This window comes from Nannospalax galili, unplaced genomic scaffold (genome assembly GCF_000622305.1).
Source record: "Nannospalax galili isolate Female #2095 unplaced genomic scaffold, S.galili_v1.0 scaffold745, whole genome shotgun sequence".
Lineage (NCBI taxonomy): Eukaryota > Metazoa > Chordata > Mammalia > Rodentia > Spalacidae > Nannospalax > Nannospalax galili.
In genome coordinates this window covers 1244935-1269338 of record NW_008353359.1, presented here as the reverse complement: position 1 = coordinate 1269338, position 24404 = coordinate 1244935, and the positions used below count along the sequence as shown (strand labels likewise).

Genomic DNA, 24404 nt, shown 5'->3' with positions numbered 1-24404 from the left:
AACATCATTTTTTACCATATTTTCTCTGAAGGGTGTGTGACTTTCTCCTTCTCCATTGCTATATTTCAAGTTATGTAGTGCTTTATATATCAGAGTATATTGTAATTACAAATACTTCTTTATGAGAACTGATTACAAGAAAAGGACATGAAATTAAAGGAACTTATAAAAAGATGAGAGAACAAATAGGTAAGCTATATTATAACATGATCATCACAACCAGATTAAAACACAGTGTTGTAGTTATCATTAACTGCCAACTTGGCATAGCCTAAAGACACTGGAGAAAGCAATCAAAATTGAGGGATTTCCCAGTTCAGACTTTCCTGTGGCCATGTCTTTGGGGGATTTTCTTGATTGTTAGTTGACCTCCAATGGCCCAGGACATTATGGAAAGTGCCATTCCCTGGGAAGCTGGCCCTGTGCTTTAGAAAGCCAGCCAATCATGAGCCACAGCAATCAATCCAGGAATAGAGCTCAGCCCTGGCTTCTGTTTCAAGCTCTTGCTGGAGCTCCTGCTCTGATTTCCCTCAGTGAAGGGCTATGACCTGGATGCTTCAAATGAATGAGCACTTTCCTCCAAAATTTACCTTAGCAATAAGAAGAAAATATTTGAAAAATGGTGCCAGAGAAGCTGCAAGTTGCTCTGATGTACCTGACTCTGTGGCTTTACATATCTTTAGATCCTTTTGATGGAGGATAGTGGAAGCATTTGGAACTTTGGGGAGAAAGTGGCCCTTGAGTGATCAGTGCTTAAGGGTCTGTTCTTTCGTTCTTTGGAGATAAGAAGGTTGAGAGAAACATGGACACTGGAGGCAGGACTTGTGAGGTCTCAGTGGGAAGCAAAGACCCTGCTTTGGGTATTTGTGTGAAAATTTAAATTGAGAATCTGTGTATGTTGATCACCTGAGGCCAATGAATGAGCTGTGATTAACAAGAGATTAGCACATTAAAGTGAATACTTATGGGGTTCCTAGGAACAATAAAGGACTGATCAGCTGGGGCTTAAGGATCAACTACAATTAATAAAGTGATCAACACAACAGAGTGAAATCCTCGTTAATTCCTCATGACATTAGAAAAGTATTTTATCAGAGTCAGGGCACAGAGATGGTCCAAGAGGGATGGGCTGCATTTGCAGCTTACAGCAATAATTGATAAATAATATTTGATAGTATAGTTACCCAGGTGGTACTGGTTTTTGAAGGCATGAATGAGTCAGGGAAAGCAGCTGAGGTTTATAACTGTGTAGTATGTTTAGAGTCCCTGTGGGGAGGCCAAGAGAGGCCGTTAGTGAATGTGCAGCCTCAGCTACAATGGTGATGCAACATGTGAGACTCTGCCGAGGACACTGGAATCTGATGTGGAGCCAGTCTGAGCCTACAAGCTGTGTATGCTGTGGGTGGCAGAGCCAGAGAAAGGGGACTGACCATCCTTACAGAACCAGAAGTCTACACAGTAAGGGCTCACAGTGAGAGATGGGGGATTTTTAAAGAGAGTTTGAACTTTCAAATTATTGGACTTTTAAAAAATACTGTGGGTCTTTTAAAGTTGCACTGTAATGTTTTATATTACGATATTAAGTAAGATTTGGACACAAGGATTTGAAAAGTTGTGGTTTAAATTTTTTGTGTTTGTGTGTCAAGTTAAGAAGGGCTAGAGCATCCTAGTTATCTTCAACCTGACACAACCTAGCAGCACCTGAGAAGGGAGTCTCAAATGAGTGTGTTCCCAGGTCACACTAGCCTGGAGCATGTCTGAGAGAACTACCCTGATTGCTAATCGATTGAGGAGGCTTAAACACACTGTTGGAAGCACCAGTCCCTTGGTAGGTGTCTTCTGCCACATAAGGAAGCTGCTGAAGGATGAGCTTGAGCAAGCCAGCAATGAAAGGTCCTCCATGATTCTGCTTCAAGCTCCCGCTCACGTCTCTGCCCTGACTTCACTCAGTGATGCACTGTGACCTGGACAAAAGGCCAAATAAACCCTTTCCTCCCCAACTTGCTTGTCGTCAGAGTGTTTTATCACAACAGAAAAGAAACTAAGCAAGAGGACAAGGATGGTGTCTGCTTTCCAAGTTTCATGATGAGCTCCTATCACAGGATGAACTAAGCAGTAAAGCTGCTCCTTCCTCAGATTCCTACATAGCAATGGATTTTCACCTTCACTCCCAAGTTTCTTCTCCAGTCTTAAATGTACAAATGCTCAGGAGTTGGCGCATGTCATTCTAACCGTGCCAAAGAAACAGTTTTCATAAGCACATTCATAGTTTCTTAGGTATAAGGAAATGTGAATCTGGGTATGAGGAAAAACTTATGACTTAAAGATTGACATTCTGTTCTTTTTGAAAAATACATTTTTTTCTCAAGAACCAATCACTTATATGACACTCTCACTGTGGATGTGATGAAGCGGAAATCAAAATTCTCACAGGCATTAGCCACAAAGTGTAGGATATAGGGAAGGGGAAGTGGGCTCCTCGATACCTCAGCTTTAGCAGAGCACCACCAGAGGAACAAAGATTGGTGGAAACATGGGGGTCACTCTTGATTAAGCCAAACATGCCTTTTCCAGGCCTTTCCCTTTTTCCTGGGAAGACTTAATGTATTTGTATCTGTTCAGACATTGTGAATCCTCCCTCTGTCTGTATTAGCACCACAGTGGAACTCAGCTTCATGTATAATCTGGTTCTCAAAATATTTAAAAAGCAGCATGAATACAAAACAGTTGGCTTTAACAGCTGTTGCTTGTGTTATTTTAAGAGAGATATATTTACCACAATTGTTTTAAATACCAAAGCAAAATCTGTGCAGATATTCAAGACTGGAAGGGCATTTGCTTGAGAACAGGTTTCCAATGAGTAGGTGAGACTTAAATGTTCTGCCTGACCACTGAGCCCAACTTCTGAGATTCCCTGAGGTTTTCTTCAGTGCTGTAACGTAGTGTAAAATAGCTGTGGCCAAGGTTGGTAACACAAAGGCATGGATCAGGTCAGGTGTTTCTTTTTTCTGAAATGGAATGATATAAAACAGCGCTTCGACAACAAATAAAGTGATGTTCATAAGGTTCATTGCGTGCATGTGTTTCTGTGTGTCCGAGCGTGTATGCTAGCCTGTGAAAGTGTACACATGTATAGAGAGATGCTAGAGGACAACTACACATGTCCTTCCTTAGATGTCCAGTGTCTATTACTGGCCAGGATCTCACCAAGTGAGCAAAGCTAGATGATCAGTGAATCCTAGTGAGCTGCCTGTCTCTGCCTCCTAGTGCTGGACTATGTTTTTTAACATGGCTTCTGGGGCTCAAACCCAGTCCCCATGTTTATCAGTCACTGAGCACTTCACACACTTCCTTACACCTGGTTTATGGATTGTTACATTTTGTTGGAATATATTTTAAGAATTAATATGGAGGAGTGAGGGTAAATTATTATAGAATAATAATAATGAAAGGATAGTGGTAACCAAAACACATGGGGATGAGGTAAGAAAAAAGAATGGGGCAGAAACATTTCAAAGCTTTTTCTAATGACAGAGACCTGTCTCCAGGGTACAGCCCTTGAATCCCTTTATGATGTCTCCTGACTGTGCTTGGGCCAGCAGAGTTTTATGAGAAACTTCAGTCTAGTGTCAATGACTTTCTCCTGAGCCTTCATCCCATTCAAACACTCCCACTGTAGCTCTAAAACTGGCCAAGACAAATCAATAGAATTTTCTTGAAATTCAGTATCTCTTTGCCTAGAATACTTTTAGTTAAATATATACAAATTACTTTTATATTTACTTATATTTACTTAATTAACGTCGATGCTTATGGTATTGGCTTAAAGAAACCCATGTGTGAGTGTATTCCCAGACTGGTAAGTCCTTTTGAAACACTAAGGGTAAGGATATTTTTTCTGTGTTCCAGAAGAGCTTTCATGAAGAGTATAAAGTTGGAGGGACACCAAGGAGATAAAGTAAAGTTAAATGACACTGAATAAACCCACTAAGGTTGAAAGGCTCACTAGCCCTGTGTTTATCCCTTGAATCAGTACTTACATTGTGCTTTGTGAGGTTTGAAATGTTAGCTGCTATTGCTTGTAGCCAGTCCATGCAGTCTTCAGCAGAGAGGCACTGAAGAATCCCACTGCAGACTCCATCCACAGCAACAACTTGAAAGGCATTTTGCCTGCAGGTGCACCAGAAAAACCAGACCAAATACCATGTCAGTTAGCTATTTGTAGTTCATACATACCTGTTGAACAGTTCTTCCTTCAGCTTTCATTTTTGAATTTGATTAACTTCCCTTTATGAATTTATCTGTTTTTAAATGGAACAAGAAACCAGACCCAGATATCATATAATTCCAAATAAATAGGTACTATCCTTAAATTCAGATAAACACAGGAAACTTGTGAGCTATAAAAATGTGGCATGTAATGGAAGGCAACGTGGGAAACCTCGGGGGCCGCCCTCTCCTACAGTGCCACACATTCTCAGACTATGAAACTGCCTGCCGTCATCCCCACTCAACATTTGTCATTGAGTTTTCTGACTTACTTAGAAAGATCACAAACACAAACAAACATTAAGCATGACATTTTAAAAAACTCACTTGACTTTCCAGAGCTGTAGATGTCAGTTATCTATACTCAACGTAAAAGACGGGTGGGAACAATCGGTTTCTACTGACTGTTCTTAATTTGTGTCAATAATGAAAAAATATAAATGTAAATAACTATTTTCTGTAAAATTAAATTTTACTATTCAAATTTGTTTATGAAAGTGTGATAGAAGCCTTAAATGCTCCCACAAAGTGATTTGCTCATTTGGTTCTATGAGTTCTTGCAATGTTTAGAAAGAAGCTAATGCTTTTGAGCAGATCCAATCCCAGAGTGGTAAGAGTTTTCCAACTCCCTGGCCTGGAGAATTACTTTGTTGTGAACATAGTACACTTCAGAAAATTTACAAACTACATTTAAACCCACCAGCAGTGAAGTAATGGGAAATTTCTGCAGGCAAGTATGTGAACACGGTGTAAACTGCATATGTTCTTTCTGAAAGTTTGTCCAGGCTCTATGAGATTTACAAGGATATTAGATATTATTTAGCTCCTGAAATGAGGGAATATTCCATGGAGCATATATTTGGCTCAGGGTCATGATTAGGCCCCATCCCTCTCTCTTCTCTCCAGACCAGAAGCAGTCTCAGAACTGAACACCGGATAATGCCCTTGAAATCCAAGACACTCTGCATTTAAACTGTTTAGAGTTTTAGAAAGATTGCTTCTTAAGTCTGATGCAGCACTTTCTATTCAAGACAAAATGTTCAATAAACATTTTAAAATTTTCTGTTAAAAATGCATTACATGCTTTTAAGAAGTAAAGCTCTTCTTGTCTGTTTGAAGAAAAGTGCTTTTGAACTTCTTACAATAAAAATGTGCTTTGTGCAAAAAGTATATTAAAAATTCAAATGTATACTTTCAACTTTAATGCTAATGTTCAGCAGTGAGCAAGGCACTTAGAATATCCAGACAGAAGCTCAACCATCTATGGAAAATGAGACCTAATTTGAATTTAGTAATACACATTCCTTTCCGCTTTGTGATTGTCATAACCATTTTTTCAGTTGCTACAATCAGACCATGTTTGAACACGTTTCTCCTCTGTTATAAATTAATCACACGTGCTGGATATTTCAGCAGACTGAAGTCAATACATTCACATTAATTCTGCAAGTTATGTGATCATATACACTACACAGTCCCTGATAGAACAGAGGAATAAATCTTTTATACACACAGACCTATATATCAATCAAAAAGCTGTATTAATATTTTGTGCCAGCTTTTCAAGTTTGATGGAAACACTTTCATGAGGTGCTTGGGCACCTCATATCGCGTCTTACAAAATAGGCTGATTGTACAGGGTAGTTATCTGGCTTACTAACCAAAGTGGGATACTAGGAAATTTCTTCACTGATCTATGTTTCAAAGGATGTCACAAAAATGAGAACAATGCACTTACAGTTTTAACAATTATTTGATTAAAATCTGATGGGTTTAAATTTTTTCACATATTTCTAAAAATATGAATAATGTTACTCTTGATGATGTGTTAACCCGTGGCCTTGAAGTGATGTTTGGTGTTTGTAGAGACTGGTACCACATATACATCACTTCATCAAGCACATTGGAAGTTATATAAGTATTTAATATTTATAATATATAATATTTATTATATTCTTGTTTCTTCACATTGAATGTATACTTTCTGAAATCAGAGGTTTAATTACTGTAGTGTTATGTGACAGTAAACTTTAATGTCAATAATAAGACAATCTGCCACAACTGGACAACATGCGGAACCAATTTCATGTCACTGTCACTAACAGAGCCCTACTTCAATTTTGTATCATTTCAGGTTTTAGCTGTTACAGTAGTATGTAACTTCACTGACTTTAACAGGTTTGATTCAATAATTTTGTTTTTGTTTTTGTTTTTTTTCATTTTAACTACATAAAATAAAGTTTATTTGTGTATACTATCTATTCGTTTAAAGAGCTGTCATATACATTGTGTGCTACAGATAATTCAAAAGCAAAACATATCTTTACCCCCTAAAGAATTTATTTCTCAATTTAGAAAGCAATTGCTGAGTACCTTAACTTGATTTACTATAGAGCTAATATTTTAAGCCAGTGGGTATTTAAATAAAGAATAAAACAGCTGTTATATAACAATGCTAGCGTACATAAATATTTAAAAACATTGACATCAAGATGGAATTCATGACCAGACTTTGTAACTGCATTATGATGAGAGCCTACAGTATGTTGAATTATAGATAAAACCTATGGTCTAACCTTTACCCTCAATTCCTTGACTGACAGGAGTGTTAGAGATGGTGTGTTTGTTTCTTCCTCTTCATAAATGCTCAGGGGTTCCCGTTATTGTGATTCGCAGCACCCACGGCTTCTGAAGGCCTAGGGAGGTCCATCAGAGGCATCATCCGGCTCCTGGTTATTCATTTGGCTGTTGGCCCTGGTTTGCGTACTGGGGAAAGTCTGGGAGTGACTGAGCAGATTCAGTCATCTCTGCAGAGATGCTCAGCGAGCTTCCCTGTGCTGCTCCATCTCCTTTTGGCTCCTTCTCTGCCTTTCACTTTTCTGCTGCTCTGCCCACAACTTTGATTCAATAATTTTAAATGATTTGATTCAATAATTTTAAAAAGAGAGGAGGGTAAGAGGGAAATGAGTCAAAAGTATTTCAGCATTCAGACCCAAGCCGTGGAGCACTTCTGTTGCAGAAGGCAAGGGAAACCATAGGTCTTGCACAGATATAATGAATCCAAAGCAAAACGAATGGAGTATTTTGAGAAAGAAAAGTTATTCAATGTGAGAATAACATTGGCAATAACATAAAACCTCATCAAAAGAGCAAATCATGCCACCCTACGTCCACCTGAGGCTGAAGTCAAGGAGTTCCCATGGCAGTATTGGAACTAACATGCCACATTTGAATATTTTAAAATAGCTCTGTGGGGTTTAAAAAGCTGAAAAGAGAAGGAAGGTGAAGAGTGTTGTGAGAAGGGCATTATTGGAGTACACACGGTGAACAGTCTCAATCTGTCTCAAGACTGTGGCCCTAGGAAGGCAGGCAAGAGCATTGCCAACGTTCAACCAAATGTCACTTACTTGACATGCCAATTAATTGGTTTGGGCAGTACTGAAGAAAAGAAAGAAATAAAAGGGATCTGCAGGTCAGGGGTTTCAGCAGCAATCTGATTCTCAGAGAGCTCAAGTCACGAGCAGCAGGTCCAGAGTCTCCGGTCCTGGGTCTCCCTCCAGTGTAGTCATTCCTTCTTTCAGCTCTTCCGATCAACTGTGAAACTGGTGAAGTCCGTAAGAACTTCCTCCAAACCACTCTAGTTTCAAACTTCAAATTCACCAGCCTTCTTCATGATTTCAAAGCAGGAGAGGGACCTTTCTTCCCTGAGGCTATACTCGGCAGCTATGCTGTTTCTCAGGATCCCAGAACTTCCTGTACTACGTGGACTATCTGTTTAGGAATTGTTGGTAACTTAACCAGCAGCTTCTCTACGTGGAAACTGGAATGCAGGATGTGTGCTATTTGCCTGGACTGTGTTCTGTAAAACTAGATTTTCTTACAATTATGTCTTTAATATCTATGTGTCAAAATTCAATTAAAGCTTTTTAAATTGTTTTTCTTTTATTTTTACTTGCACTGTGCATGTTTGTGTGTGTATTTGTGTGGTAGTGTGGACATGCGTGTTCCATGACATGTATGTAGAGATCAAAGAACCACCATCAAGAGAAGACGCTGACCTTCGACTGACTGTTTCCGGGATAGAATTCAGGTCAGTAAGCTGACATGAAAAGTGGGTTTGTTTTGTTTTGTTTTAATCCACTGAGGTATTTCACTAACTCCCAATTCAAATTTTTATAATCTAATTGGAAATGGTTTTAGTGACACATAAGTTTAATCCCAGCAATCAGAAGAGAGAGGCAGGGAGATCTCTATGAGATCAAAGACAGCCTGGTCTATATATGAGAGCCAGGGAGCTGAGGCTACAAAGAGACCTGGTCTCACAAAAAGAAAAATAATTCAATGAATAAATGCTAAATAAATAAGAATCTAATTCTGATGACATTTAACTATGATGATTTTATAGTTCCTGTGACAGTACAGACTCCACTGGCATGCTCGCCGACTCCCAAAATTTCTTTGACTGTAATACATGTTCCTTGTGCTGTGTTTGAGGACCTCCTACAGTGTTCCTTGTTACTTGGCTGTCATACAGTTGAAGGACCTTACTGTAAATGTCACTTTCCATTACTCACAGTGTGAACACAGTGGTCATCATTTCTAATCGTAACTGCAGAAACAACCCTCACCTATACATCTTCATTCCTCTCAATTCCAGGACTTCCTGCTAACCTATAAATCATGTGCCTTTTTCACCCTATGTTACTGTCATTCTAACTTCCATCTTTCCATACTAATTTTCAGCTCTGAGTAACTCCAACTTAATTACATATATAGCTTTTTCCTTCAAAATGTTCCAGTCTCCCTTGGCAAAAGTAGTACACTTTAGAAAACATGGCTCAGTGCAATGGGTATCTGGGGTCAGCATCCTTATTCCTTGTGTGCTTCCGTATCTCTCTTCAAGGAGACTGGCAAGCGCTCGGTGGATTCCTACACCTACCTGAAGTTTATATCCATATGTTTTTTGCATAATCCTACTTCCCACAGATTTTTCCATACACTCTTTCCATCAATTTCTGAGTCCTGCCTATCTGTAATGCATTGTAAACAGACAGCTTTGCTTCCTAACTTTGTAACATCTCCCAAATTTGGAAGAAGTAATCCAGGAGAGGAACACAGCATATTGTATATTCATCTGATAATTTTTGCTACTTAATTTGTGGCTTTTAGAAACATATATTCTGATGGTTTCCCAACCTTACTTCTTTCAATTCTTTCATCTGATCACAAAGTTTCTTGGAATATATTCCTGCAAAGTTTTACATTCTTGCTTCTGTTTTGTTTTCCATGGATACTCAAATACCTTGGAAAATGGTCCTTCTCTGTCAAGGCATAAAATAAAATTCATTTCATACTTTTTATATTAAGGGTATCTTAAAGCTGAGGAAAAAATAGAGAGAAAAACTGGCAGATCAACATGCCCCAAGTTAGAGGAACTCCTAGTGTTTTAGAGCTGACAGAAGGAAGTGTGAATATTCCCACAATCATTACATAGCTGACCATCCATATCTGTGGGTTCACAGATTCAACTTACACTGGGTAAAATATAAGGAAACCGTGGATTCTATACTGAAGAGTTTAAGATTTATTTGCTTTGTCGTCTTTCCCCAAATGATATAGTATAAGATTTATTTGCATGGCTTTTATATTTCATTAAGGATTGTAAGTGATCCAGACATGATTTGAAGTTAGTGGGAGGATGTGCATAGGTCACTAGGTCACATTCACTAAGTGACCTGTGAATTTTAGTGTCTGTGGAGATTCCTGGAAGCAGTGCCCAATGCTACAAGGGAAGTCTGTGTATGTAGAGGTGGGTAACTGGGTTTTCATCTCCTGTGTGTAAACACAAGGGAATAGGTAGAGGGTACCTGAAGAAAGTGTGAGATGCAAAGACATATGCGTGGCTTGTGAAGTTGATAAAATCATGTAGGATCTTAATGTTACTTAGTTAAGTAATTTGGGAAAACCACACCTCCATATTCTGTACTCCTTACAGAAACTCAGTCCAGTTTCTAGAGACAAAAAGCCAAAAATAAAGACAGAAATTTCCCAAGCTTGACAATCGGACCCTGACTGCTCGAACCCTTGTCCAGGGACTTGTGTTGTCTCATATAAACATTTATAACCCAATTTCCATGACTAATGATGTCTGAACTCAAATGGTCAATCTCAACAGACAAATGATGATTCACTACATTAGAAGATAACAGAAAGTCAGCCTGTTCTCTCACTGGCAGAGATGAGGCTAAGCAACCTCTCCCTTAATTGTCATCAATCACATCCATCCACTATTAGGTGAGTCCTTCTTTCAGAGCTTGACAGGAAGCACCTTTCTGTGGGACTTCTCGGACAGGTGCCCTTTGGAACTCAATGCATTTCTCCCCATTGCCATTTTCCTTCTGATCTCTTAATCTGTAGACAGAACCATGATGTGTCCAGGGTCTTCAGTTTGTTTATTTTCTTTTATTATACATTTCATGAATCTTTATGCTTTGAATCACTTTCATTACTATATCCTTATAAGAAATTATTTTCTAATCCAACTTTTTTTGTAAAACTATCCTGTCGGTTGTCAAACAAACACGCCCCACATTTCCCTGTTTCATCTGATCAAACATTTCCGTCCATTCCTTCTCGAATGCAGCTTCTGCACTATCATAGCACCCTCATTAGTTTTTCCCTCACTGCCTATTCATTTCTTTAAACTTGAAACATTCATAGATTGTGTTTCCCTTAAAAACAGCCACAAACACAGTGTCCGTTAGAAACCAGTATCACAAATAGCTTCATTGCCGAGGCTCATGGGATAACATGCTTGCATCATGGAACACTTCTCAGACACTGCATTGTCTCTGGTTCTGATATAAACTTATCTGCAAGACACCAACTCAACTGCCTTCACTTAGGTGTGAAAGAGTGCATCCTTGGAAGAAAATGCACATTTTATTGTAGTTCAGAATTTTGCAGTGGTAGGGATATCAACCATTAGGATTCATTTAAATTGTCCTGATTCTCAGAGTTTCAATTCATAGCAAAACAATCAAAACGGCAGAAAAATAATTTGATTTCTATTACATTTGAGAAATATTACATCACTGAAGTTAAAATGCCGGGTGTTGGCAAAACTAGCCAAGAAATGTATCTTGGTTTTTGAGCTATGACAAACATGTGTTTCCATAGGGCACTTATTTGGACTTTTCCCTCACAGAATCCATTTCCACAGCACAAGCCTTAAGCTCCCTCAGTGAAAAGGAACAAACAGAATGCCTCCCACCTACAGAGATTCAATTAATCACTACTGAGTGAATAAGTGAACAGTAGATTAGCTCTTGATGCTGAATTGCTGTGAAATTTATTATGCATAGTGTTTGTTTGTAACTGCTTATGACTACAATGTTTACTGAGTTTAATTAATTCAGCTGCTGAAAGCTGTTGGCTTGTGGAGGTGGCATCAAAATAAAAATTAAAACAGTCATCTGGACTCATCCAAACAATTAGATTTTGGTAGAAATTAAATTTCATAAATGCTTTCCATATAAATAAACAGTTAAAAAATAGGTAATATTAGAATTCCCTCTTTTTAAATTTTTTTAAAATTAGAGAATTTCAGAGGAGTACTATATTTATATCATTTCTACCCATCTCCACCCCTCATTATCTTTTTGCATCCTTTCCTTTCTCTCTCAAACCCATTATCTATTCTTCTAAAATTATTATTTTTACACATGTATAAATGTACATATGTAAAAACATATGTATACAGCCACTCAATCTCTAAAGAATCAGTTTAGTGTTGCTCTTATATAATATTAGGAGAATTTTTAAGACAGAAAGTATCTAGAGTCAAATGAATTATGAAGAAAATCAAAGATTGATAGTAGAATTATATTTTAAAAATAGTTTATGGAAAGAAATAAAAAGTTTTGAGTAATCTAGAATATATATCAACGAAAGTTTATCAAATGTTGAAAAGTTATAGAAAACACCAAGTATTCGGTATTCTAAGTTTCTGGCAATTCTTGTGGCTAGAGAGAGGCCTCAGCAGTTAAAAACACTGGCTTTTAACTGAGAGAACCTGGGTAGACTTCCATACATGCCAGAAATATGCTCATACACATAAAAATAAATAAATAAAATATTTAAATTTCTAGCAATACTAAAGAAAAAGCAGCTTGTTTTAGAATATCCAAAGCCTAATATATTACAAATGGTCAATTCTTAAAACAACAGTGTCTTCAATATCAAATAATACTCTGAGGGGGAAAAAATGAGTGACATCATAAAAATTGGAACTACCTTGAAAATCTCCCAGGAATTCAGCTAAGCCACATCCAATCCAATAAGGTGAAGGATTACATTAGCATGATAAAATAACAGAGATCATACAAGTGGGTTACTGTCAGGGTTTAGTGACAAGGACGGTGGGAGTCAGAATGATGACAGTGTGTCATAAGGGGCCACTATGGGCTGAGGAAGCTACTTAGTGTTTGGGCTGTGTTTTTAGACCCAGGAACATTCACAGGTGACACAACTGCATAGAAATGAAGACACAGTCACAAGCACATGCAAACACATAGGTATACGCACTAGCATATACACACACATACATTGGCAGCACACACACATATACATAGTTGCAAAAATATACATATGTACATACACACATTCACACGCACAAACAAAAATCTTTGTGAAATGTGAATGTTATCAATGTTAGTTTCCTGGATATCATGTTGAACTACATTTTTGCAAGCTTTCATCATTATGGAAATAATTAAAAGTAATAAAATTTTATGTTACATTTCTTACAACTGCATATTAATTCACAAATAATTCAAAACCAAAGTTATAAGCACAAAACAGTACATTACTACATCTATCAGGATAATAGATACAATACAAAATGCATCACTAATTAAACGCAAAATAACTAGTAACTAGACTGATCTTAGGGACGACAATTATTTTCACTAAAAATAATAAAGGAAAACAAAAAAGTCTAAATACATGCATCTATAAAGAGATATTTATTTTTGAAGCCTCATATTGAAAGAAGGCATAAATATACAATTACTAATCAATAAAAATATGGTTATCAATATGAATATAATATAGATAAAATAAAGATAGAAAGCTATCTTATCTTTTCATTAAAATAAGATCCAGTTGCAGAAATTCTAAATTATCTTGTGTCCAACAGCAAATCCATATACAGGAAATTTAGACAAACTAAATTAGAAATACATAAATGTACCATTAAATTGAAAGACCTTAGCAAGCCCCTCCATATTTTATAATATGAAGACAAAAATCACCGTTCACAATGCTGAGTAAAAGAACCCCTTCTAAATATATGCCTCCTATGTGAAATGTGTCGATCATTTTACTAAAAGTGATGACACGTGACCTTTGTAGGAGTATGTGAACATTTCCCGAAATAATACGTATGTCGTGTAGGCAAAGCCTCATGAAGTATCAAAGGGTAAAAAACATCCATGGTGAAATCATACTAAGAACAAAAATAATAATTAAAAATTCTCACATCTTGAAATGTTGCAATACACTTTTGAATAGTCTATGGTTAAAAAATAGGAAATACTATTAAATAAGTGAAAGACAGATTATCCATACTAGTGAATTTTGAATACTGAACGAGAAATTGTAGCCTGACTTTAGAGATCCCCTAATGCAACTAAAGACTCTTGAACAAACAGGCCCAGCACAGGAAGTCTGGCAGGTGGGCAGGGAATGTCCAGGGATCTTGGACTTAATAACAAAGAGAAGATTCTGGGCTTCCTTAGTGCCTCTCACACATCCCCCTAGGGACTTGCAGAAGTCTTCGACACTTAACTGCCACAAGCAGAAGAAATAAAAGCTCTAAGTTGAAGGAAAGATGGAGGCATCAACCAACCATGTGACTGTTTTGTTACTGCCTGCCCTGTAGAGCAGCTCTTTATGCCTGAGCTCCATGGAAAACAAAGAAGATTCTGGGCTTCCTTAGTGCCTCTCACACATCCCCCTAGGGACTTGCAGAAGTCTTCGACACTTAACTGCCACAAGCAGAAGAAATAAAAGCTCTAAGTTGAAGGAAAGATGGAGGCATCAACCAACCATGTGACTGTTTTGGTACTGCCTGCCCTGTAGAGCAGCTCTTTATGCCTGAGCTCCACGGAAAACAAACAGGTATCATTATTTGCAGAAAAGCTTCCCAGAGCCTGAAATATCTACATCAAGAAGTTATGAGGCAAAATATCAAACTATGTAAGTCAAAGGACAGAATCAAGAAAAAAAAAAAAAGGCAGAAAGTTGTGATTTAAAATCCATTACATAAAGGAGTCCAACAACTCCCCAGATCTGGTTATTAAAATATAATCAAACTTACACACCCCTAGCAAATCTGACAAAGATAAACAAACCACCAGGCACTTGTTTAAAAAGATGACTAAGAGTGGTAAAAAATAAGCTACTAGGTTCTGGGTTTTGAGCAGGGATAGAGCACACACTGAGCTTGACTAAGGCTCTGGGTTAGATCCCCAAGCGTCACTCAGACATAAAATGTATCATCTCTATAACGCATGGAGAATAAAACAACTAAAATTAGTACAAGAAAACAAAAGACGGCGCAATAAAATTGCAGTGTACAAACACTGGATCCATTGCCACAGAAAAGAACCATGGGCTCCAGGTGTTTGTCTCCATACTTCACTCCTGTTCTGCCTGCCGTGCAGCTTTCCTTTGGATTTTGAAAAACATGCTAAAAATGAGGGTGATAAAGCAGCTTATGTTGAAAGATGAGTACAGGCCTCCTTGCTCAGTCACACAGTTTAGAACCCGCAAACGAACTCACCGACTCAGGTCGGTCCCGGGCACATACTGGGAGAAGCGGGCGTGCAGCAGCGGGATGAGTCTGAGGTCATACCACCGCTTCTCCCACCGCAGGCCTGGAGACGTGGGCCATGAGGAGCAGGAGAGCGTGTCCTGCAAAAAGCAACATGTTCAGAAGGTTTGTGCTTCTGTGCTTCGCGAAATTTGTTCACAAACTCTTCATCTGGGGGTTATTGATTTGTCTCTAAATTTCAGGGATAGTTTAATAGACTTTGACATGTTCATGAGAAGAAATCCATACTCTTGGGCCCAGAATTGTACTTCATAATTCATTGTTAACAGAGATCTGTAAGAAGGTGAGGAAGGGTTCACCCAGAAAATGGATGAAAATCATGGACGGGAAGAAAGAAAAGAATCAAAGCATGGTAGAATGGGATTTGTTAAAGAATAAAACAGATGGGGTTGATGGATGACCACAATAAAACAGAACATGACAAACTAAAATAAGCAGTAATCCAATTAACCAAGAGTTTAGTGTTCCTGCTGGAGGTGAAAGGCCATTAGAGCTTACTTTGAAACATATTTTAAAGACCACAATATAAATACAGACTGGATATATTCATTAGGATCCTTACAAATTTCTGAGAATGCACACTCCCGTAAGAACCCCTCAAAGCCTGCTCAAGGATCTCTATCATCGTTTCCATTTCAAGTTACAAAATGTTTACATTTTTTGCTATTGCTTTCAAGTCATGTCACGGATACTATAGCTACTTTAAAATTACATTTGCTTCTGGTTTTATTAGGAAATTACCCTCATATATTAAAGAGAAATACATTTGAATAAAATTGCCTTTTTCACTTGATGTCTGATTCTAGCCACACTGGAAGTCTTTTTGGCCATCCATTCCAGCATCTGGACTCCAAATGTATACTGCAGTTCCTTTCTACTAGGGCACTGTTGACTTTGTTGCAACTCTACATACTGATAAAGATGGTGTAAAAAGGTTTTGTTTTTTTCTTCACTGTAGATTTCATACTCTTTTGTCTAAATAGTGTTAAGCATTACCTTCAAGTATTAACTTGTTTAAGTGTATTAGGAAAGAGTAAGAAAGTACAGAAGACAAAAATTAAATATCAAGAAAATCAGAGAGACAGGTAGCCCAAAGGGCATCTGCTGGATACAAAGTAATATGATGTTGGGTTCCAAAGCATAACTAGACCTCCCAGGTTGGAATATCAAATATCTCAAGATAGTACTCCACTGATATGGGCTCAACTTAACATTTCTCTGTCTTCTTGGTCCTGTTTATACACGGGCAGCAAGAATAGGCAACTGATGACACTATAGTCAGAAATAATTAGGAAAATGCTTAAACTATAAGTTAGCTCTGAGTTTCATGCGCTCTCCGAAAAGCAAATGAAAATTTGCATTTACTCATAACAATAGATAAGAATATAATGAATTTTCAAAAAGATTAATAAGCCTGCGTACTTGAGAAACCTATTTTTAAACAGCATTCTTCCAGGATAGACATTTCACTATTCTAAGCTTCCTTCTACTGCTTATACTCTTTACCTAGACTGTTTTCTTTGAATTAATTCGATCTTTTGCAACATTTTTGCAAAACGTATTACTACTATCATTTTGAAGAGTGCATTTAGAAGCAGTAAGGGATTGCTTCCCTCCTCTCTGTATGTGGCACACTGGGGAAGCTAGAATGTCATGCAGCACAGTTGAGGCAAATTCAGACTTGCTTTTCATGGCTAGCACAACATACGCAACATGTCAATCTGTATCCTGCCCTTCTGTCAAATGTCATGAGTACCTTGTCAGTGAATGAGGCCAGTGACTTATGCCATAGATAGCTCATGATGCCCTGTAAAGAACCCACATCATCCTAGGACCCCGCGTGCAAGTAGATCTCTGAGAAGTTCATTTACTGAGTTAGTCAGTCAGTGACAGGCAAAGATAATTTATTCATTCCAAGCAGTGCCTCTGTGAATCCAGGGCAAACACATCGATCATGCCACATTGAACACTTATGAGAAGAAACCAAACAATGGAAAGGACAGTTCATATTTTTAGTTGGTGATTCTATATACTAGCATAAGTTTCAGTAAATAAGTTAAATATGACTTTGCATCTTTTATAAAAGGTAGTAATAATTACCTACGTTTTTTATTTCTATCCATAAAAGATCTAATAAATAAGAGCATTAAAATACTGAAGGAATGAGGCATGGAGAAGGGTGGTAACCAGCGCTGATGGCTATGGTGTCTGTGACAGCACTGCACAATGCTGCAGAGGTGCAAGTATCTAAACCTGTTAAAATCTGTGCTATCACTGCAACTCAGTACTTTTATATATTATTATGGAAAAAAATCACTTCATTTCATACTCCTCCTTGTAAAATTGTGAAACAAGCCAAACCTCACTTTCAAAATAATAAATGTTTTACTTTACGCCTAAAATGTGTTATACTATACAGCAGTTATTTACAACGGAATATCTAATGTTATTTAAGGAAAATCCTTACTATTTAACTATGAAAAAATTGCTTTGAAGTCTTTCTTGCAATTATCAATTACTTTGATCATATATCATGGCCTAAAATACAGTATATGATTTTGAGAAGCATATATCTGACAAAACTTTACAGTGTTAAGAATGCTGTTTCCTAAAATATTTGTTACATAAATGCAAGAAATAGAATTTATATATTCCTTGCTTTCAAACAGGCTTTTTCTGAAACTTAACACATGACACACAATGACCTCAAATTAATCAACTTGCCAAAACAGAATTCAATGTGGGGAAATATGCCAGTATGCATCATGTCTGGAACTAAGCACAGGAAGCTTTCTGTGATGTGCAGAATCAAGAGAAATGTTTTCATAGTTTGGATGCCTTACTGTCTGAGTAAGTCTTCTACTGAGTATGGAAGAAACTTAGTCACTTCCTCTCCAGAGAAGGAAATTCAGTGCTGCAGGGTTCAGCCCAGAAGCCTCAGTCTTAGCAAGATGGGATAATTATGCCTGTAACTTTGGTGACCTTGAGTCCAAGAAGGATTAGACTTGGTAGAATAAAAATGTGAATCTAATATAGCATAAGGCTGCATTTCTACAAATAGCTAATTTGCTACCATAGAATACAGTAAGGTTATTTCAGCAACACAATATCCTGTTAATGGAAATTTGTTTTAAAATAATATATAGAGATTTAAAATGGAGTTCCATACTATTTCTAACTTTTCATATGCTAGCTAAAATGATGTAAATCTCTTAGAAGGGAGGTTCTCTACCTTCTTCTTTATTGAAGCTTGTTTGCAATGTGAAAGAGAATTATGAAGGGCAAGAGGCTACTCTGCAATCAGATGAAGTGCTTCTCTGCAAGCAGCAGAGCTCATGTTGGGTTTGTTGTCTCTAAACATTTAGAACTCAACTAAATCAGTATTCAGAGACTCCTCAGCCCACGTCAGCTGTGAGAATGCTGGTAAGCATTTTTCTTTTTCTGTTTACATTAAAGTTGATTTGAAGGATTTGATTATAGAACTGGATTACAATTTGGGTGTCAGGAACCAAAATAAACTGCTCCCCAAAATGCCCCATAAAATATCTCTACACAGTAGAGTCTCAGCAGAACTTCACGGAGCTGAGATACAGAGTCATTTTCCATATGTTCCATTTATGTCTTTGAATTGGCATGAGTCTTGTTCTTTTTCTCTAAATCGCCATAAGCTTACCTTGCACTAAGTTATGCCCAGCAATGTCAAAATAGAGCTCAATATAAATGAGAATGTAACATATCTCTTGAAAACGCACCTGGCACAGTATAGGCACATGCAACTGGTACTTAGTTTTATATAGTTGATTGTGTTTGAAATGGTCAGGTGATAAAATCAGGGTGGTTGTCGTGATCTCATTATTAATTTTCTGAAAGATGACTTTTTGTTGCTTTAATGTAAAACAATGGAATGAGTTGAAAAATAAAACCAAAAATAAATCCTCCCCTTAAACTTTACATTCTGGCTTCCCTCGTCATCATTATTATAAAGGAAGTTAAGTGTATCAGACAACAACTAGATGAAGAAAAAACCGAAGAACTTTTTCCCACTTCAATGTGCAGTAGCTAATTTTTTTCTTCTGTCTCAGGAGCTAAGCTAATATAGGGATTCTTATGTGTTACTTGTAGAAGGGCAATTATCAGAGGAAACCTGAGGAGACCAGAAGAAGCCAAGGCTAATGAGGGTAGCAATTTGGCCAAGATGTGCTCCATCTCCTCTGTAGGACACTTGGATGAGATCTGCTTTGATCCTTCCTCTACTAAGGCACACAGACACTTGCAGTGAAGACAGGGGCCTCTAACTACCACTCAGTTGCCTCATAAGACCTGTCAGCTGTGAAAAGAGGCAACTGGTCATAGCACCAGCACAATGATGGAGTATCAAGGGCACTTAAGAACAGATGCTCAGGAAACACATAAAAATAGGTTAAATAGATGGGCCTAGGGAAGTTCTGTGGCATAGCACAATATGCATGAGGTCGTGGATCTACCCCAGCAACACACACACACACACACACACACACACACACACACACACACACAGTTGATTGGAGAATGTAAGGAGTCTGTATCCTTATGTAAGGAGTAGATGGGAGGTAATATATAAAATATAACATATATATGTATGTTAATACACATATATATATATATGCACAGTATATGGAAAACAATCTTTTAAATGACTCAGAACTTGACATCTTCAGATGATCAGTGTTTATGTTTCAACTATTATAAATCAATTATTTCTCTGATAATTAAAATTAAAAACAAAATTTGATGAAATATATCCAGATGTAGTGGGCTTTTATAAAAGATCCTTACATTTATAGCAAGATTCTTTGCTCTTGCAAAAGTTCTTCTCTTCAGCTTGGGCTATATAAGGAGACAAGAAAGAAAGAAAGAAAAGAAAAGAAAGAAAGAAGAGAAAAAAAGTGGCAGGTACTTGGTAACCTGAGTACCTCAGTTAAGGGATAATGTTGATGCAATTGTGTATCACAAAAGCCATTAGGACTTTCAAAAATTCAAATGATTTTTTGAAATAAAATTATATAATTAAGTAAATTTCAAATAAAGAATTATACAAGTCAGAAGAGAAGCTATATTCTTTATAAAATATTTTAATGGGAACAGGAAAAAATCATACTTATGATGAGCTATGCTACAATTCATAAGTATATTTATGAATGTTTATTTATGTTGCAAGGAATAATTAATAGCTCTACATGTAGCCAGAGAGAATTGTTTTCTCTTTAGAATGTGTTGTTTGAAGGCTAAATATAAAGAATTTAAAAAATATCTACAGAGAGAAAAGCCACTGTTCTGTAAAATATAAGTGGAAAATAAACTTAAAAATCAATTAAATATTTATAAAACCAGCATGTTATTTTTATATTTTATTAAATATGCATGCAATTTAACACTAATTAAACTTTATCATAATGCATAGATTAGATTATATTTGTTATATAGATAACAAATAATGGTTACTTTCAACTAAATAATATAAAAATAAAAGTGGTAAGATTATGGTATGATCATGAAATTATATACAGCGTGCGACATTCTAGAATGACTGTGAGATGCTGATGTTGAATGGCCTCTCCTGTCAAAATCGCTGCTTACAGAGGACCTCGTTCAGCCCCGAGGAGAGAGAAAGAGTAGGAAATAGCCAGATATTTATTTTTATTTTTCCTTCTTGGCTCACCACTACTTAAATGGTGATTAAATAACTGAGGATTTCATATCCATAAAATAATTAGATTTAATAGTAGTGTTACTGCACTGCAAACACATATATACTCTGCTCTTGAGACATTCTTATGAGTGTGAACTGTGCCCAGACACCTTACTGTGTTATTGGGATGGTAGTTCAGGTGCAAGCCACTGTCACAAAGAGGAGAGGAGGTGCCACTGCTCTGGTCACTTGGAGCACCTACAGGAGACAGAAGAAACAACAGCATACAGGTTACAATGTCATGTTATTTTAGAGTGACAACATCCAATTAATTTCAATAGTAAGAGGTAATCAAGACTAAAATATCAATAAATTTCTCATATACCAAAGCCATATTTGGCAAGTAAGCTAAGTGACCACAGACATCAGGGCACTGAAAGAGACTCTCAAGATTGATTTTTTTCCCTCAGAGCTTGCATAGTGTTCTCCAAAACTATGAGAGCTAGTCTTCAAGGAGGAGGCTTCCAGGTCAGTTCAGCTCCATTGCTCCAAGTTTTGTGCTGAAATGTGTCCTGTCTTCAGTAATAGATGGTGAATATCTTGAATGTAAACTAGCAAAAATTGACAAGACAGTCCACCAAGCCTATTGCATTAACTCTAGAGATTTACACACAGAGGAATTTTACCATTCCACACTAAGATTACTCTATAATTTAAAGACACAATCACTGTTAAAGAATTCATAAACAATTAAGCTGTATTTCAGTAAATTTCAATATATAGAAAAGAATCAGATTTTTTGTGTTCGTAATAGATAATTGGTCGATGACATTTTAAAAATATAAACTGCTTATCTTAAATGAAAGATATGCAAGTCAGCATTATTGAACATACTAAAATATGGTTGAAATAAGTGAAAACAAAAGCAAATTAAAAATTAGAGCTGATTTATTGACTAAAAAGAGTTAAAATTATGGTGTTAAGTCTCATGTGTCGATAAATATAAATTATTAATTTAAAAATTGCAATTGATTAGCAGATTCTAAAATATATGTTGTGATACAAAGGATAAAGAAAAGTTAAACTTGAAAAGTTATAAAATTAAAGAAGCTAATCTAGGAGACATGAAAATATTAAAGTTTTACAATAATCTGCACTGTGAATTTGGAGAAAACATACAATGGAAATAAAAAACAAGAATTTGTTAAAAAATAGATCCAAAAACATATTTCAAACAATATCGAGTATATATAAAAACATATAGCTGTGTATATCTGTGCTTCCATCTTGATTCTTGACTCACATGCACAAAATAATTTAAGATATACTCTAAATTGACATAGAAAAATGAAAGTGATAAATCACTATGATAAAAACATAAAGCTTGACTTCCCTACAACCTGAGCAATTCCAATCTTCCCACCCTACAGTCTGTTCTCCTGGCCTAGGGCACAGGCTTGCTTTTGCTCTTAGCACCCTGGATCTCTGGACTACCCTTTTAATCCAACCTGCCCATTGGGTCCCGATTCCCTGCACTCAGATCAGCTCCATTTTTCAGATTAATTTCTTTGAGCCTTCCAAAGCTGTCCCCTCTCCACAACTTCCCTTTGCACTCCTGAGACAAGCCTGCTACCTTGGCTGTTCCCACCCTCAACTTGCCTAGAATTCCCCACAACCTTCTTCCTTGGTGATTCTGCCCACTGGACCTTGACCTCCCTACAGCCTGAGCAACAGCAATCTCCCCGATCCTACATCCTGTTCTCCTGGTCTTGAGCACAGACGTGCTTTTAGTCTCAGCACCCCAGATCTCTAGACTAACCTCTTTAACTCCAAGCGTTATTGAGTGCTCCAAATCTCACAAACTTATCCCCCTACATTGGGACCATCTTCAGCCCCTCCCACTGCTGCAGGGCTAGGCTTCCCTAACACTTAGTAGGCACCCAAATTTTGTAGGCTCCCCGATATCACGTGTATCCAGCTTCTGCCTAACAAGCTTCCCAAACTGTGCTGTGCCTGATGGCTAGAAGCACCCAGACCTTCGGAGGAAGCCTGATAGCATCTGATTCTTGCCTGACATTGGCCTCTGCCAGAACTTCTGAGTAGCTTGACTAGAACCATCTGGTCCCTACAATATAAAATCAAAAGGGGGAACCTAAAGCCCAGACCAATAAGGTTTTCATACCCAAAAAGTAAAAGATCAAGGCACATCAATTATATAAACAGAAACGAATTTCAACTCAACAAAGGAAGGCTTGAGTCTCAGACAAAAATCACAAACAACAAAAGAAATCCAAAATCACAATGATAAAATAATATGAAAAACCCAAATACCAAACACCAACAGTCCCATAGAAGAGTTTTACAAGAACACCTAGAGATAACCCAGAACATAGAATTCAAAAGAACAATCATAAACATGATCAAAGAATTTAATAAATTTAAAGAGCAAACAAAGAAATCAAAGAGCTAAAAGAAGATAGGGCTAAACTTCTGACTGAATTCACAAAAGAGAAATATTGAAGAGAACTGAGGCTGAAATGAAGAGGGAAGTAAAACAATCAATAAGCCAGCTGTAAACAACAGGAGAACCTCATTTCTAGAACGAATGAAATGGAAAACAGAGCATCAACACTGGAGAATAAATCTACAGAATTGGACCACTCAAACAAAGATTATGAAACTAAAAAAAAAAAAACAAAAACAAAAAACACAGGAATGGAATATGCAGGAGATGTGGGCCACCAGGAGAAGACCAAATTAATGCATTATAGGCAGAGAGGAAGGAGAAGAATATCAGAATAGTGGTATGGACCAGATCTTCAATAGGATTGGAGAAGAATATTTCCAAAAATTAAAGAAAGATATCCTCACACAAATACAAGAAGCACATAGACCATTAAATACACAGGACCAGAAAAGAACAACCCCCCCCCACACAGAGATTATTATAGTAAAAACACTAAATGTATAGAACAAAGAGAGAATACTGAAAGCTGGTACAGAAGAAAAACAAGTCACACATAAAAGAAAACCTGTCAGAATTACAGCAACTACCCTGGGTCCCCTGATGACATAGTTCCTCTTTTACCAAACCAAACTGCTGCCTTGATCCTTCCATGATGCAGATCATTTGCCTCTGCTGACATCAGGCCCCCACATTTCGATTTCACCTCTTCAAATGCTTTCTTCTCTCCTACCCTGTTCACTGCCTTCCTTCAGCAATGTGGGTGTCTCCCTCTCAGAGCTGTCTGTTCTCTCTCTCTCTCTCTCTCTCTCTCTCTCTCTCTCTCTCTCTCTCTCTCTCTCTCTCTCTCTCTCTCTCTCTCTCTCTCTCTCTCTCTCTCTCTCTCTCTCTCTCTCTCTCTCTCTCTCTCTCTCTCTCTCTCTCTCTCTCTCTCTCTCTCTCTCTCTCTCTCTCTCTCTCTCTCTCTCTCTCTCTCTCTCTCTCTCTCTCTCTCTCTCTCTCTCTCTCTCTCTCTCTCTCTCTCTCTCTCTCTCTCTCTCTCTCTCTCTCTCTCTCTCTCTCTCTCTCTCTCTCTCTCTCTCTCTCTCTCTCTCTCTCTCTCTCTC

The 24404-nt window shown here is 37.4% G+C and overlaps 1 protein-coding gene across 2 annotated transcripts in view; it reads right to left on the bottom strand.

Annotated features, from left to right (window-relative positions):
- Positions 1-24404, bottom strand: part of Sntg1 (syntrophin gamma 1) — a 910195-nt gene that overhangs the window by 229836 nt on the left and 655955 nt on the right. For both annotated transcript variants that reach the window (XM_008850594.1, XM_008850595.1), the window contains exons 10-12: positions 21010-21092; positions 15116-15246; positions 4041-4170 (exon numbers count right to left, since the gene is read on the bottom strand). In XM_008850594.1, coding sequence (XP_008848816.1) covers positions 4041-4170; positions 15116-15246; positions 21010-21092 — 344 coding nt within the window. The remainder of the gene's footprint in view (positions 1-4040; positions 4171-15115; positions 15247-21009; positions 21093-24404) is intronic.